This window comes from Coturnix japonica, chromosome 21, assembly GCF_054131305.1.
Source record: "Coturnix japonica strain WE chromosome 21, WE-NBRP24, whole genome shotgun sequence".
In the NCBI taxonomy this organism is placed as follows: Eukaryota; Metazoa; Chordata; class Aves; order Galliformes; family Phasianidae; genus Coturnix; species Coturnix japonica.
The window spans coordinates 9,368,244-9,385,531 of NC_140683.1; the positions used below are offsets into that span (position 1 = coordinate 9,368,244).

General features: G+C 45.1%; 1 protein-coding gene across 1 annotated transcript in view; it reads right to left on the minus strand.

Moving 5' to 3' along the window:
* Positions 1-10,219, minus strand: part of PAPPA (pappalysin 1) — a 158,757-nt gene extending 148,538 nt beyond the window's left edge. The window contains exon 1 of the mRNA XM_015878745.3: positions 9,249-10,219. Within this exon, the coding sequence (XP_015734231.2) occupies positions 9,249-9,645 (397 nt within the window). The 5' untranslated portion in view covers positions 9,646-10,219. The remainder of the gene's footprint in view (positions 1-9,248) is intronic.
* Positions 10,220-17,288: the final 7,069 nt, after the last annotated feature.

A 17,288-nucleotide genomic window follows, 5' to 3' on the forward strand; every position in this document is an offset into this window, starting at 1 on the left:
TTTCAACAAAAAGCAACAGATAAGACTGTTGGAAGCCATCACAATTTAAGGTACAGAGATTCTGCCAGCACTGGAGACCTTTTGTAACACATCTAAACTTTCAAGGTTCTTAGAATGAAAAGTGGGAACACAACTTTCACACCTAAAATAGCTGGGAAAACTCCTTCACCCTCACTTCGCAAATGCACTCCTGGGGACAAGAGCACTGCATGGCTACCACACTTCTGTGCAAGTAAGGAACCACAGCCTGACCACTGCAACCTCCTCACTCACTGAGCCTTTCTTCATCCCATTATTTTCCCTTGCATTCTGAGAAGCTGGAAAGGCTTTTCAGAGGATTCCAGTGTCTCCTGGATGGAAGCAAACAGGTAATTCCCTCACCTCTCATCTGAGACCACCATGGTGCACCGTCAGAAGCACAAGCAAGAAGAAGCCTCAAGACAAAGACCTTTTGTTTGGTTTTCCCCTGTGCTGGAGGTGTCTCTGGAGCACGTGAAAGCAAGTTCATCCAAGCTTGTCTCCTTGCTTGGGGTTCCCAGCTACTGTGCGGGCATTACATTAAAGCAAACTGACCCCGTAATTTGCCTCCATCATTTTTCTTCTGTTTTCCAAGTCAGTGGGAAAAGAAGAGAAGGGCACATAGAGAGGCTGACATCTCATCAATGAAACTCATCCAAGCAGATGTAGAGCAGGAAACATCCAGTAACCCTGCTGGCTCCAGGCCACCGCTTGGACCTGAGTGCACGGTTGATTTTCATTAACTAACTTGTCTTCCTGTGAACTTCCTCCGAGGGTGTTTGTTTATAAACAGAGGAGGGGATATTATTGCTGGAGATGGAACAGTATGGAAAGGGGTGAAGAAGCTTAGAGCCACAAAACTGGACAGCAGAGCTGAGAAGTGTTTGTTGCTGGAAGCACAAAGGGCTCACTGTAAAAGCGGTATATGGCCTAGTTTTACAGCCTAAAGGGAATAGGTTAGGTGTATGTAGAAAATGCTCCAAGAAGTAAAAACAACCCCACATTGTACAAACATTTCCCACTGCATCATCATAACCATTACACAAAGCAGCGGTGCTTGGAGGCTGTTCTCCATGACATCCACTTCTCAGCTTGTTTGTTTTCCCCACTGCACGCGCTGTATCGGCCCCACACTCAGCATGACTGCCAGCCTGCAGCAGCCCCCTGATTTCCTCTCCAAAGGAGTAACTCTGGGTTTGCATTGGTGTGCTCAACAGCAGAATCTGGCTTGTACTACTTACCCTTCCCTCTGCCAAGTACATGTTTCAAAACCGTGTGCGTAATGCATTTAGTTAACATTTGCTTTTTCTCCTGGTACTGCATTTCTCCCTGAACATCTCCATTCATGAGCTACAGCACAGGAGGCTTCCAATTCTCGTCTAGTTTGTGCTGAAAATAATTCCTATTAAATTATCACTGGTGGAAGGTGCTGTTTTGAGCTCAGAGAAGCTGCTCAGTTTATCCACAAGGCAGAAGCAAAGAAAGACAGTAGTAGTGCAGGCTCCAGATTCCAACCTTAGCACCACAGCCTTTACCAGCACAGACGCTGATGAATTAAGAGCAAAACACAATTTGAGTGGTTCACATGAGGCACAGCCTTCCTGCTGCCATTTCCAACAGAAGCACTGGCTGTTAAGACACGAGGGTGTGCATTGGCTGCTGGCCCTTCCCCAAAACAGGCTACAGTTACTGGGGCACTTATACACTGTGTTCAATGATCTGTCTGCAACCACGTCTGCACCAGATGTAACTGTAATCTGTTAGATTACAGTTGCAATACAGATACAGATGCAATCTGTAACTGTAAACCAGATGTAAATTAGCTGGTTTTGCCGTTAATTAATACCCTTGGCTAGGAAGAACCTACATTCAAAATGAAGTAACACTGGTAACAGCGAAGGCCCATCCTTTCCACTTCTTCCCCTCACTGTCTTAAATAAACCAAACAAAACAGTGGTGATAGGATCTCTTTCCTCAATCCAATGGATGATCTTTGTGAATACGCTTCCAACACTAACAGCAGAGAATAGACAAGAGAAGGAAGAAGCCTGCATCTGATGCTCCGTGTTGGGAGCAGACCTGCTCTTCTCCCAGCTCCATGATAATAGAAGACTCTGGGGAATCAGAAGAAGGAGGGGAAGATCGGTTAGACAAGAGATCCATACGGGAAAGTGATTTAAAGCAAATAAACAATAAGCTCCATAAGGAAAAGGAGAAAAATCACAGCAGAGAGCCTTAAGTATCACTTAGAAAGAAGACTCAAGGAAAGCCTAACAGACCCCGGGAGCTAATCAGCAAAGAACAGCCTGCTTTTCTTCTCCAGTGCTGCAATTCTTTCATTTTCTTGAGCCGGTGTCATATCTCTCAGATTCTGCCTCGCCAGGCCAGTTCCAGATGCGTCTCAGTTTCACCTCACCCTCACTCCCTCTTTGTGAGGACAACTGCTCGCTGCTTGTTTGTGCACCACTAGGATAGATATTAAACAGAACCATGCTAATAATTCCCAGAAAATATGCATGAGCATCTGCCTGCCCAAGCACACAAACAACAAAACCTTCTTACCCTGTGTTCCCAAACCACTCCAACACTGTGTGGCTGAACACGGCAGCCACCAACATGGGAGCAACCCTTGGTCTGCAAGGAAGGGACACCAACCTCATATGGGGACAGAAAAGGACAACCGCAGAGAGCATGAGGCTTTCCATGACATGAGTTTGATAGGGAGGAAGAAAACAGCAGTTGTGCAGAGCAGGAAAAGGGGAAAGATGGAGGAATCAAGGACATCAGATAGTGGAGAAAGAACTGAGACTGTGATGGTGATAAGAGAGGGTGGAGGGATTGGACAGGAAAGTTACACACGTCACCCAGCAAAAGAGAAAATCAGACAGCGTGTTTTGAATAAGTGCTCGTTTTAACACTGAAGAAAAGGGAGAAAGGTTGACAGAGACGGAGGCCAAAGTGGGATTTGGAGTATAGCAAAAACAACTAGAATAAACATGTCCCCTTCCCCTGGCCAATTTCTCTGACGTTAGAGCTTTGCAATTTTTCTTCTCTTGTATCCAAAGCAAGAAACGACAGCAAAATAAAGGATGATAATACGAGGACCAGGAAAGAGTCTGGGATGTAGAGGAGGGATGCAAAAGACTCTGAAATCGGAGCCTAAGCCAGAGTCAGCCAAGGTCAACGGTATTTTTCATGATTTTGGATAGGTTTAGGATCAAATCCATGCTGTGTGCGTAAGTCTAGCAACGTGAATACATCTCCATCCTCACTACGAGATAAGCTGACTTCTATTTAAGCTTGTTCACAGTTTTAGCTATGATACACACTGCAGCTTCACTTGGTGCAGCAACCTTACCGACACCGAGCAGTTCCCAACTAAGCAAATTGCTCGGATGGCAATGAAGAACGATAGCAGAAACACTCTGCAATAAGATGCTCACTTATTCTCTTCCTAATCCCTTTTTAGCTTCCTTCTAGAGTTGTGCTCTGCTCACGTTCCAAGTAAGAGCGCTTTGGCTTTATGGATGGCTGTGGGGAGAGTAAACTATATAAAAGGCACTACCATCAAATCAAAGCAGTTTACAAGATCTGCCACTTGTGTCAGGATACATAGGGAAATAAACAAGCTGCTTTTCCTTGATCATTGGAGTTTAAATGCTCTATTGATCTGGGGGAAAAAATCAAAGGTGCTTTGGAAATGGTGTGTGTGTGCATGCGTGCTTACACCAGAGAAAATAAAGAGGTTAGGGACAGGCAGAAATTAGCAGATCAGGCAAGGATTTCTCCTCCACAGAAAGCTGAAATAAAACTAAGATTCCCAATCAGATGCCAGCAACCATAAGGTAGGGAAACACTCAAAAAGCACCGTAAGATCAGAAGAAAGAAACACCTTAATTATTAGAAGTCTCATTTTAAGGCAAAAAAACAAAGAAAAGGGCAATGTACCCAAGTGCCCTGTGTCTACAACACAGTTAATGAATGCCCAGAATAAGGGAATGGAAAAGCCTAGCACCCTTTCTGTATTTGAAATAGAAGGATTAATATATAATGGAAGATTAATACATAATGTATAATGGTTAAATGAAGGGAAAGATGATATTAGACTGGCTGATACAGCTTAGAGAAAAACGCAGAGGGTTTTGATCAAACAGGACTTTACTGATCCACGCTCAGAATAATGGGGGAAGAAGCAAAAATGCAATGAAGTGAATGTGTACGCTCTTCCTATGACGGGATATAGGAACTGCTGTACAGACGATGATCAGAGAAGGGTGGGAAATGGTTGATAAAATATTTTTCTCAGGAAAATGGGAATTTAATCAAAACAGCCCATCTGTGGGAAAGGATCAGCCCTGGCAGATATTCCAAAGTAAAATTTCAAAAGAAGTTTCATAACTATCAAAGCACCTGATTCAGTTGTAACTTTCCAAGAATAAGAAAGCCGGTATCTTACACCAGAAGATGTTTTTCTTTCTCATAGTTGACATAGTTAACACTTATCAAATCAATGCTTTGGATTTCTGGCTCCTTAAGATGCTGTCAGTCTGTCCGTCTCTCTTCCTGCCTTACATTATAGCGGTGTCTCCAGGTCTTTGCTAAAAGATCTTTGGTTTACAGTAGAGCGCTGGGAAATTTTCTGTGCCCTGTGCTATATCAGAACCAACAAAGTGGATATTCTGTGAATGTTTGAACTAATTATCTACTGTTATATCCCCGACGCGGCAGGGGACTAAATTTGGCAACCCAGGAGGTCCTTTCTCTGCTTGTGCTCCTGTAATTTCTTTCAGAGAAAAGAAAAGAGGAGCTGAAAAACAACAGCTAAAAATCAGAAGCAAAACTATTATATAGGAACATCTCAGCTGACCCCTCCCGGAAAGCTTTATTTTATTATTTTTTTCCCCAACACATCTTTTTGAAAAGAGATGCTGTATTTTAGCTTTGCGTTCTTGCTTAGGCTGACCTGAGCCTCAGAAATCCAAGGTGAATTCTCCCAGTTAACCCCCTGGTCTGACAGCACCGAGCTCTGAGAGCACCCTGGTCCAGGGGTCCTCATGCCTTCAGGTTGCCCAGGCATAAATCCTTCCTTCAACAGAGCTGAAAGGTTTTGGGGTGAGACAAAATACACAAGATAGGCCTCTTTACACCTGCTCCAGAACTCAGCAAGACCTTGAGGATGTGAGATTTATGCACATCCCAGAATTAAATCAGGACCAAGTGAAGCTCAGTGTGGTCAGCTCAGCCTGGGACACAGCTCACATACACCTGATGTGTATTATTAATTCAGTATCAGACTCCACAACTCCAGAAGTGGACCAAATGAAACCAAATCCCAAACAGATATTCTAAAACCCTGTGGAGGGAGCAGATCTATGCAGTGTCAAGTACACACCTTTATCACTGCCCAATGATTGGTCTCCAACATAGATGTTTCTCATGCAAGAGCTGTGGCTTTAAGTGAGCTGCACTGTGCTGATTTTGGCATTTCTTTCCCTTTGGATTCTGCTGCAGTTTTATGTTCACCAAGGATCGAAGTTGGGAAAACATAGGCACTCCCTTACATAGGAAGCTTTATTAAGTTGGGATCATGCTCTCTGTTGGCAGGCAGAGGGACAGAGAGACAGAGGAGAATGAAACTGGGAAGGGAAAAAAAAACCAACAACAAAACCAAAACACAAATAACTTTCACTCTTCAGAGCAGGAACGCCTTCCTACTCCAGCTCCTGCTGCCAATCATTCATCCCGCTCCTCTAAGCTCCCAGACAGCAAAGAGTCAACATCCCCTTCCTACAAAAACATGAGCTCCTGCTCCTGAGCCATACACCAGAAAACACCCTGACAGGGACTCAGGAGGATCCTATTTCTCAGGATGGGGTTGCATTTCCACAGTAGAACTGAAATATCTTTGATTACAACAGAAGCAAGGTCAACGGTGCTTTTGAAGCATTCTACTTTGCATGGCACGCGTGTTATCTAACTTGATTACAGCCCGGACCTTAACTCCTTCATTGACAGCTGGAGATGTATTCAAAGGCTACAGGAGAAAGCACGCAAACTTGAGTGATGAATGCCATGTGCCCATGCGTGTATCTGTGAGAGGGATGCACTGTGCCAATAGGTGCACACTTACAAGGAGTGTCCATCCAAGAACAGTGTAGCCCAGGGACTGACCCAAGCACGCATGAGCCAGAGCTGCACCACGGGAGCCACGCGAATGAGGCACAGCCCAGCTCCCAAAACACTGCTGAGTTTTTGCGTAACACGGATCAATGGGTCAGACTTCCAGTTTCCCAACTGCTTTCTCTGACAAATGCCAGAACAGATATGAGTGAAGTCGAACAGGGCAGCAATAACATCACTGCCAACCAGCGTGAAAATTGGCAGAGCCTGGCACCGAGGGCTGCCTATCATCAGAGACAGGGCACAGCCCGGCGCAATGACGAACCCACTTAACAGCGCTGTAAAATTAGCCATTTATGAAAACAAATTGAATACTGCAGCAGAGGGTGACGTAAGGAGAGCTGGCTCCAGACAGAAACAGAAACTCCTGTAGCAGGATTAGCAGAGGAGCTCCTTTGTATCAGGGCTCAGGCAGAGAAGCTGATAACAACTCGAGTCCTACATGAAATTTTTAACAGACAGGCTTCCCCTATAGGCTCACATGTGGGTGTGTGGCTCCTATATGACTCGCAGTGACCGGAGGAATCACGGAAGAGCTGTCAGCACAGGCAGAGGACAGGGGCAGAAAACAGATGAAGATAGACAGGCAGGACTCTGTGAATGAGGTTCTCTCCAGCCAGCCCTGCCCTCCCCTTCAGATCCGTGCAAACAATTTCCCACTTTCAAGCTTCAACAAAAGTTGGGGAGAAACTCACTGTCCGCAAAGCAGAGCCATTCCCTGCCCACCCAACACCCAGAAGGGCTCTGGCTTTCAACGAGGTCCTACAGATGTAACATCAACAGCAGAACAGGGCTCCGGAGCCTGTCACATCCCAAAACAGTGAAAATGAGAAAGCCAAACGTTTTGGCAGCCAGAACCCTTGATTTCCTCACGGAGGGAAGCGTAATCTCTCCCTAAGCTTGCTGCAGGTCTGGGAGGCTGTGGTGTGTGGAGGATACTCCGAGTGAGTTCCTCTTGGACCTCATCCAGGTGTTTACACACAGAGCCAAACCTGGCTCCTCTTCAAGAGCGTGTGATGGGGGGGAAGGGGGAGTTTAAACATGAAAATAAAAATCACAAAGTCCTCCCGAGCAGAGCTGAGAACTCAACAGGGCTAAACTGGGCCATTTCTTTGCATTTTTTCACCGCGGAATGTTATTTCCATGCATAAAATGGGTCAAGTGTTTCATACAGGCAACAACCCAACCTCCCCCAGCCAATCAAAGTATTTTACTACAAATGATCTTAGTGTGTGTTTGTCCAGGTCCTCTATGGTATGAATTACAGATACTCGCACCAAAGGCAGACGTGGGGTCTTAGATGCCGGATTAAACACAAACAAAAACACAAACCATATTCTGAGATCTGTGTAAACCCTAATTCTGCCTCCGCTAAGCTGAAAGGGAAGCACTTTGAGCCCGGGGGTTTAAGTTAAGATTGGGAAACAGAAGAGTGGAGCACGAGAAAGCCTCCTCCTATGGAATTACTCATCCGACCGTCCTACTGAAAGCAAAGGGGACCATCCCATGCCCGGCACCTCCTGCCCACCCCAGCAGCCACACACGCTGCGTCCCCCTCCCCACCGCGAGCAGAGCAGCTGCTGGGACTGGGGAAAGTTAAGGAAACGCGCTGCTGAGTTCATCGTAGTTTTTGTTTTCCTTCGGACAAAGCAACTTCACCAACAGGCGACAGCGGTGCGGGTCAGGGACGGGGCAGCGGGGACGGAGTAGACGGCAGCGGACGGCGGCAGGGACGGGCGAGAGGGGCGGGCGGCGGTGCCAGCAGCGCAAGCATCCGCCTGCTCTAGGAAGTGCCTCCAGTTAAAGGGAAAGGGGAAATCCTCCCTGTCTCTTTAAGGCATCCTAGGACATGGAAACTTTGTGCTTTCAGGGAATCTCCTTGCCAAAAGAGCTGTAAAACATGTCTTTCACCCACCCCCCCTCTCTTCCCCCCCCCCCCCTCCCTTTGCCCCCCCTCCCGGCCCGTTTCTCTTTCTGACTTGCTTCCTTTTTTTAAGGGCATTTCCATTTTCTATGACTTCCTCCGGAGCAAAGATGGATGTGGCGACATTTATAAGGGTTTGTAACCCTCCAAAAAGTATCCGATTTCACGACAACTTTGCTGCACTTTATCACTAAAGCGGCGAGAGGGAGGGAGATGGTGGGGGGGGGAAGGGGGGAGTGGACGGTAGCGAGCGAGGGGGGAAAGGACCCAAATCCGCGATGGGCTCGTAAAATTTAAGCAAGAAAAGTGCAATATTCCTCATTATTGTTCGGTTCAGACAGCTCAGCCTGGTAGCTGCTTTCAGTACTAAATGGTTTTATAGGGCTATTTGACCTTACAATCATTTGTGTTACACTTGCCGTTTCTAAGGGGAGACGAAAATACTTGACATCCTCTAGCTGCAGCGCGAGTCCCAGCCCCAGCTGAGTGCCGAGGGGTTGGGAACTTTATAAACTCATTTGATTCATTTGAGGTTTCACAATAGCCAAAAGTTTCTTTATAGCTTTTTGGAAACCACATGCTAACATAGCATCTAAAAAGGTAACAGTGAAAGTACGCTAAAGAGCTCATAAAACTAAGGGAATCGTACAGGGACCTTACACATGCATTTCTCTGCAGCCACACACTAGACATACATTTCTTTCCATACATACAAAAGCGAGCTACTTTTAAATGCTCTACTTACAGTTTTCTGACCTGCAAATGAGTTAAAAACCCACCGTAAGAGCTCTCCCTCCTGTCTGCATCTCAATCCATACACACAGAAATACAGAAACTAGCCCGGATACTGCCATTTCCCTATGTAAAAGTTTACATAACTTTTCCTGCCAGCATATACTTTCAGAGAGTTTGCTGAGCTCCAGTATTCCACAGAACGTATGCCTAATAAACACACCCGTGCATGTTTACACATGCACTCACATACGTCCGTATGTTGCAAGGCACACACGCACATTTAAATGTACACACACATATCCTATACACACGCACGCCTACAGCTGGCTGTTCTGCCGGCTCCCGAAACGTAAAAGGGATGCTGCAGCCACGGGCACGGCGAGCGACCTACCTGCAATGACAGCCGGAGATCTCTGTCCTCCTTCAGCTTTCAGCCACACTTGCAAAGTGAAGGCATCTCGGGGCAGCTCAATATCTGCCTTCAGCCGCAGCTGATCACCTTGTCCACTGAAATAGAGCGCCCTGCTCGGGGTAAGGGACTCCTCGCCGTCCTCTACCTCCCGCTGTTGCCTCCTGCGGGGGACATGCCCAGGCTCCAGCCCAGCAGTGGAGCGCCTTCCTCGGGCTAACCTGGTGGCACAGGTGCCCGGGGCAGTGTAGAGGCGCTGGCGGCTGTGCCTGGTGTCCCTTCTCGCCCTGCGGGAGCGCTCGTCCATCCCACATTCGGGTCCACTGGCTAGGGCTGTACAGAGAAGCGCAAGAGGCAGCAGCAAACTCCAGAGCTGCATTTCCAATCTTCCCCCCCCTTCTCCCCTGCAAATCCTCCCGATCTGCCAGCTTTGGGCTCCTCCTTGCCTTGACTTTCTTCTCTTGTTCACCCTTCTTGGTATTTGCTCTTTTTATAACCCTTCTCAGTTGCTTTTTCTTTTCTTTTTTTCTTTTTCTTTTCTTTCTTTTTCCTGCTTATAGATTTTTTTGTGTGTGTGTTTTTTTTTTTCCCCCTTAAAACAAATAAAAAATAAAATAAATCAAAACTGCTTCTTGGTTGAAATGTATTTCTCTGTTCTTCCTCCTCTATCTGTCTTCTTCTCCTCTATTCCTCCACAGCTGGAATTCCTCTCTCTTCTTTTCTCTGCTGGATTTTCTTCCCTTTATTTTTTTTTTTCTTCTTAAAAAAAACACACACACTCACACACACACACACACAAAACAAAACAAAAACCCAAAACAACCCCCCAAAGCTTTCTCCAAGACTCAGACCCACTGATTTCCCTCCCCCCAAAAGATGCTCTAATCTATTTATTTTTTTGGCCTCCTTTATAACATAAGCCACAACCCCCTCCTTCCCCCCAACCTCCCCCCCTCCCTTCTTCTCCACAAAATGAAAGAAAAGAGAAAAAGCCCCTCAGAAGATGAGTAAACAAGAATATGCTAATCTACTCTAGGGTGCTCCACCTTCCCAATTGAATGATTCCCATTAAAACTGCAGGGATCATGACTAATCAATCAGCTTGAAGAAGCAGATAGCTCCAGAGGTTCAAACAATTTTGCTGTTTTTCTTTCTTTCCCCCCCCCCCCCTCCCCTTCTCTTCTCCTCTTCCTCTTCCCCCCTATCACTTTCTCCTCTCCTATTTATTGTTGTTCAGTTTTTGTTGTTTTTCAAGGAGACAATCAAGATGAATGGATCAATGTGACAGCAATGCTGCACCCCCCTTTTTGCAGTCTCCCCAGCTTTCTTTCTCAGTCCAGTCCAAAACACACATTCCTATTTTTTTTTCTTTCTCTTGGCAAAAGAGAAAGCTATTTCTCCTCTCAGGCTCCCCGTTGCACTTTGCTGGTAAACCTTATGCTCCTCTGCAGCACATAAAGAGTCTTGAAACTTGAGTCTCAGATATTTTTTTAATTGCTTTCTTTCTTTCTCTCTTTTTCACTCTCTCTCTCTCTCTTTTTCTCCTAATTCTTTCTCTTCCTCTTATTATTTCCTTAAAGTTATGCAATCAGCCAGGCTCCCCCTTTTGTGGTCCCCCTCAGAGCGGTTGTGTGCAGCTAATCCAAATGTTGCATCAAAAGGTCCCCATCGAATCATGAGCAGCTAAAAGGAGAGAAGCTTGTTGGAGAGCAACTGCCTTCCAGAAGCTGCAGCAACAGAGCAGGATTTGGCTTTTGAATGCTCCCAAAGACTCCTCTTGTTGTTGTTTGGTTGGTGGTTGTTTGTTTGTTTGTTTGTTTTAAGTATTAAAAATAATAATAATAATAATTTTGTTGGTGGACTGAGTCAAAAAATCCTCTGTCAATATTGGTAGCTTTCCAGCCTAAGGAATTCAGCTCCCCTGGTTTCCCTGGCTTAGTTGTAGCCACAGGTAAGCTTCTGGCTGCTTGCTGGTTTGAAGATCTCTTTCTGAGCTGGGACGTTTCTTTTTTTTCCTCCTTTCCTTTTTTTTTTTTTTTAATTTTTTTAATAATATTTTTTTTTTCACTCTTGAAAGATCTCAAAAGCTCCCCCTGATGGCAACAAAAAGTATTTTTCCAAGTACTTAGTAAGTGGAAATAGCAGCACGCTGAAACCTACTGGCCACTGCTCAGTTCAGGTGAAGCCCAGTAGAATGGAGCTGAGTTACACCAAATTCAGCCTCAAACCCCAGAATTCTGACCATCCTCTTCTTCCATGTCAAACTTGCTGTTTGACTTCCATGTCAAACTTTGCTGTTGCTCCTTGTTTGCCTACAGACAAACTCTCAAAGAGTTTTCCTATGACTGTAACCTCACTGCTTTTGCAGACTGCCCTGTTGGTACAAGTTGTTACGGCCACTTGAAATATACCTGATGAACTTCATTAAGGCAAATACTGCCATGTGGAAGAACTGTTGTGTGTTTTCAAGGCTTCCAGCAGACGGTTTTCCAGCTCCTCACCAATGTGCAAACACTCAGGGATGTATAACTGGCATCTGATTCTCGGTGACGTTGTGCATAGCCACAAGGATCCACAGAACTCAATAAGAATCAGAGCTGGTCAGCCCCTCTAATCGTGTGACCTTCCCTCCATGCAGCTCTGCTAGCAATAAAGGTAAAGATACCAGTAATGTCTATTAAGTTTTGAATACAGGACCTCAAAGCAATTAAGCCTCTCACCAATCAAGAGGAAATTGTTAGGTAGCAAACCAACCATGGTCTAAACTCCCACAAACATCCTGAGGAACTCAGAGGGATGCAAAAAGCCACTTAGACAAGCATGTCTGCTCAGCACAGCCTGTGCACTCCACTTTACTATTATAATTCTGCAAGTATGGGATACTGAAAATCAAACAGAGAATCCAAAAGTTTAACGTGAACGGGCTCAACTTCAACTAAGAGATAAATCACGATGAGTTTTGATGCCTGGGATGCTGCTTTCCCCAACTGGAAAACTCAGTGTCCTCGGGAACTCTGCCCTGCCTGGTAGGACAGGTCCTCCAGCTTAAATAACGTGGCTTCCAGTCTTACCCAAGGAGAAAATTAATCCTGCAAAATCAGAATGTTTCTTTGGGGCATTGAGATTTGGCTGACATCATCAAAGAGAACTGTTGGAATATTTCAGTTTGATGGCATTGCATCATTTCATTTTGAACATACTTGACCTTCTACTCTTAAAATAGCAATGGCAAGAGCAAGAGCTTCACTATGACCACACTCAGTGTTCCAATGCAATGGATTACAAATCATGTAACGATTTCAGGAGTATTTCTGCTACAAGCAAAATGCCCAAATCTCACCTTCCTGTATTTATTGTGGACAGAAGAAAGCATGAAGAGATGGAATTTACTTCTGAAGGACAAATTACAAGTTCAATCAGTTTGACTTGCAAGATGCTGCAAAAGCATAAAGAAAAAGTGGTGCCGAGTCCTGAACGATGAAGAACAGAGAGTAGAAGAGTGATGTGATTTTAAGAATAGGGAGTAAATCTGGGATTCCTTAAGTCCATGGGTCAGATCTAACTTCCCTGACAACAGATGAAATTCTACCCTGCACAGATGGACATTTATTTTCTGCTTAAGCCAGTACTTAAGTGATGTACGGGCCTTCTGGCAGGGGGGTTTCTACCCAAGGAGAATAATCCTCCTGTTGAACTCGAGTGGAGTATTCTCTTAAGTAAAGGGAGCAGGATATTGTCCTGCATATACAGATATTCTCACAAGAAAATTGGGGGTTGGGGGGGGGGAAGCACCAAACCCTCGATACACAGAGAGAGAAAAGAATTAAAATAGATATTTATGATATTATGCCAAAAAAACAGCACTGAGCTACATGCTGCATGCAGTCATTATAAGTAGAAATACTCAGCAGGAATCTTAGCTGAAGCTGCCAATAACTCCCAGGTTCAAGACTAGAGCTGAGTGAATAAATCATAACAAATAATGGTTTTGTCAAATTCTGACTTTTTCTCCCCCCCTCCTATTCGCAGGCTGACTGCAAAACCTCGCAAATATGTTTGAAATTACATGCCCATTTCTCCCTCATATTTAGGATTTCTTTAAGGCCAATTAGCACACAATTTGCTGCAATGTACACATTTTCACATTTGTTCGGCGGCAATTAGGCAAGGAAGTCACACAGCATTATTCTTGACTCCCTGGGGGTCAGGTTTAATCACTCTTGGTGTAGTAAAATTACTAATTACACATATGACGGGAGACTCCACAGTCTGAAATCTTCTTCGTCAAGAACGGCGTCGAATCTTCAAGTTACTCATGTGAAGGTCAATTAAAAGCAACGCTTCTTGAAAGGCAAGCTGGAAAAGTCTGCCAGATGCAGCTGAATTGAGGCCCTACTATTCTGAGCAAGTATTTGTACATCGTCGTCCTTGCTGCGCACAACTCCATCAATCACAGTGGAGGTTTATATGGTTTTTACCCCTCACCGACATCCCAATCAAGTCTCTCTGAACTTGGCCTGGGTTGGAGATGGCTGACGCGCAATCCAACAGCGACGCTGCTCAGAATCAGACAGGGCCCAGACACCAGATTTTAATGCAACGTGTTGGATTCAGGGAATATTTTATGCAATCAACAGTGGTATGATAGGAATCACGCTGCCTCCACAGCATAGCGAGAAATGAAACCCCAAAGAGCCGAGAGCAGCGTCAAAGCGATGGGGATCTGAGCATTCTGGGCTGCCAATCCCACATAGCCCAGCACCTCCATGCAGACAGAACCATGGACTCAGCATGTGAGCAGTGGGACCTGGAACCTCCACTGCCCCTCATGAGGAAAAGGCAGAAAGGCTGATAACTAAAGAGACAACAAAAACAAACGTCACATGTGCTCAGTGCCGGAAAAGATTTAACAGAAGACCTCGTTTGGACTCGGAAAATTTGCCTTTTTTTTTTCTGCTGTTTTCTCTATCTGTCTTTTCTCATCCTGTTTTGAAAAGGACAAAGAATTCAACCTTGTGCTCCATGCTAATAAAACCCCTCCGAGTTTCTGAGTGTTTTACTATTGCCCGTGTTTTCACAATGCCATCTAATAACCCTAACACGAGCAGAAACCAAAACACCAGCACTGCCTTACCTTTATTAGTGGGCAGGAGACTCAACTGCCCCACGTGTGAAACACGCGTGCTGTTACTTCACGTCAATGAAACAGCCTCACGTCAATTTGAAATACACCATTTGATCCAGAAAAGTTTCCTGGACAATAAAGAAAGAACTGCAATAAATGACAATCAAGACTAAACACATAATTGATGGCTTTACAAAAGTATCAGTAATTTTATAAAGTAATTTGCTGTAAATTCCTACTTGAACCTGGCACGCCACTCTTTTTTGCCCTGCAGAGAGCTGTATTACCTAACAATACTGATGCCTGTTCGCCTGGAATTCAGTTACTTTATCCTCCGAATTTCCCACATGAAATATCATATTTCCAGAAAAGTTACATATTCTTTGTATTTTATTATTTTTTTTTCGCCACATTCTTGAAATACATTCTTAGGGGTTGGGCTATAATCTCTATTCTACAGTGCTGTGAGGAGAGCAGAAAGTGATGTTTCTCACTGTAGAGGATTTAAACAATGGGACAAGTCCTTCCTCCTTGGATTAAACCCCATAAATTCTAATTAATGCCACGGGCCATCTTTGCTTGGCCTGCATGCCAGAATCCGGGTGCTGGGGTCAGACCCATATGAGTGAAACTCTTGCTGGGTACAAGGAGCCAACCACCACAAAGCACGGCCAGGTGCACCCCAATGCCCTTCAGCCACATCCTTAAAGTCCATAGGGTGGCCCTGGGTCCCCACTCAGGTCTGTGGGGCCATGTCTCCACCCAGAGAGCATCGCAGGGTGAGGGAGGCAGATTCCTAACCCGGCGGACTGATGGGGGCAGCAAAATCCCAGCCTATAGCAGGAGATGTGAGATGAGGAAGGTCCTCCTGGGTCCCAAAAGTGCCCCCAGTGGGACCCAGCTCCCAGCACTCTCACAAACCTCCTGGCATCACCTCTGCACCCAAAGCCTCCTCCTCTCACAGTGGTCTGAAGCTTCAACAAGGACACAAACACTTTGCCTCACCTTCCCCCCTCGTGTAAGGGGAACGCCTGTTGTAAAAGGCTCTTTGCCCACTGATTTAAGATTATCAGATGAAATCGGGGTGCTGAACCCTAGAGCTGCAGAATGCTATTTTTATCACTTCTGCACCTCCAACGAGAAATTTCTGAGAGGCCATGATAATAGAGTATTAACAGTATTTTCCTTGAAAAGAGAGGAAAACCCAGCAGAGTACCCACAGAGATACCTTGATTTACCATATGCAAGATACGCTGTGTAGTTTCCAAGCCATCTCATTCAAAAGCCATGTATCCTCTGTTATTTTGGGGGGTTGGCTTAAATGTTGCTGAAAGAGTTCAGGTATTTTGTCCCAAATCCTTCTAGTGTTATAATAACACAAGTCTCTGTTGAGTCATCTGAGGAACCCAGATGGGAAGGAAAGAGGAACAAGATGAGCAGCCAAGAGATGGCATCTCCCAGTGGTTTGCAAATTATGGTGGTTGGGTTCTACAGACAAAAAAGAGCACAGGGCCATTGCTTTACTCAGTCCTGAGCACTTTCAGTTTGTTCAGAAGGGACCATCCCACTGAACCAAAGAAATATCAGCACTTGTACAGTCAAAAGAATGTAACAAAGAAAAGACAGCCTTATTTCACTGAGGTCTCCTTTTGTAAGTGTATGGGACATCAGAAGATATGCTCCATCCAACCAGCAAGTATCCAGAACCCAAAACATGGCTGCAGTTGCTGGCAATTAGTTGCTGTCTCGTGGGCAAGCCAGCCAGCTGCCCTGAAAGCCAGGAGGAAAGCAAGGTGCTGGCACATACATATGTGCTGGGAGAGGTGAGGAGCAGAACTCATATGGGAAATGTGTGTCCCAGGAATAATAAAGAAAACCCAAACATATCAGGCCATGTTTCGGTATTTGCAGGCATCATCTGCAATTAAGTTCAACATACCTAAATGTTTTTCCTAAACTAAATTTCTGCTTCAATGCCAGTACTAACAGGATTAACAAGGGAAACCTGTTGTGTCTTGCTATTGAAGAAGATAATCAAGCAAATGATAAACAAATTGATCAGCAGACAGACACTGTGTGTCATTCTGCAACAAGAAAGCCAAAAGACAGAATTCAGCAGAAAAACTTCTCTCTGCATCTGAGAGCAATTCCCAGCGAAATGGGATTTCCCCTTTCTGCTTTCATTTGAATGGCATTTGAAAAACACAGCTGTGAAGTCCCATGCACATGAGGTATGAAGCCAAGTGGGGAACCCTCCCAACCAGGCCCACGGCCCTCAGCAGCTCCAATGCGAGCAGCCCAGTGTTTCCACATGGCACCAGGGCCCAGATTTACACCTTGGCTCTAATGCTCCCAAATCTGAAATGGAACCTACTCCTTGCCCAGATATGGGTCCTGAAAATCACAGAGCAATGCCATTATCAGCCTGCCTGGAAGATACAGGCGCTTTTCAGTCCCGTGCTTAAGTGAGGTTTCACAGCTTTCTGTCATCCCTTTGCACCTGAACAAAGCTCTCGCCTTCACCTTCCTGTGCCCCCCCAGTGCTCTGCCACCAGAATCCACTGATATGAATTGATTCGTCAAAAGAAAGTTTGGGTAAGGATGTATTAAATCAAAACATTCCACTCATACCTCCCAGGCTTCTCGGTGCAACTGAGATTCCTCAAATATGGTAGAAAAAAAAAAAAACCAAAAACCACACACACACACACACACAAAAACCACCAAAAAAACCAACAAAACAAAACTGAGAAGGAAAGAACAGAAAGGATGGAAATAGAAACCAGGCAGACAAAAAGCAGAAGGGAAAAGAAAACCAACAACAAAACACAAATAAATTGGAGGACAGCTCTCACTAAGACAGCTCGCTCTTGTTTTCTTTGGTTAAGAATTTGGCC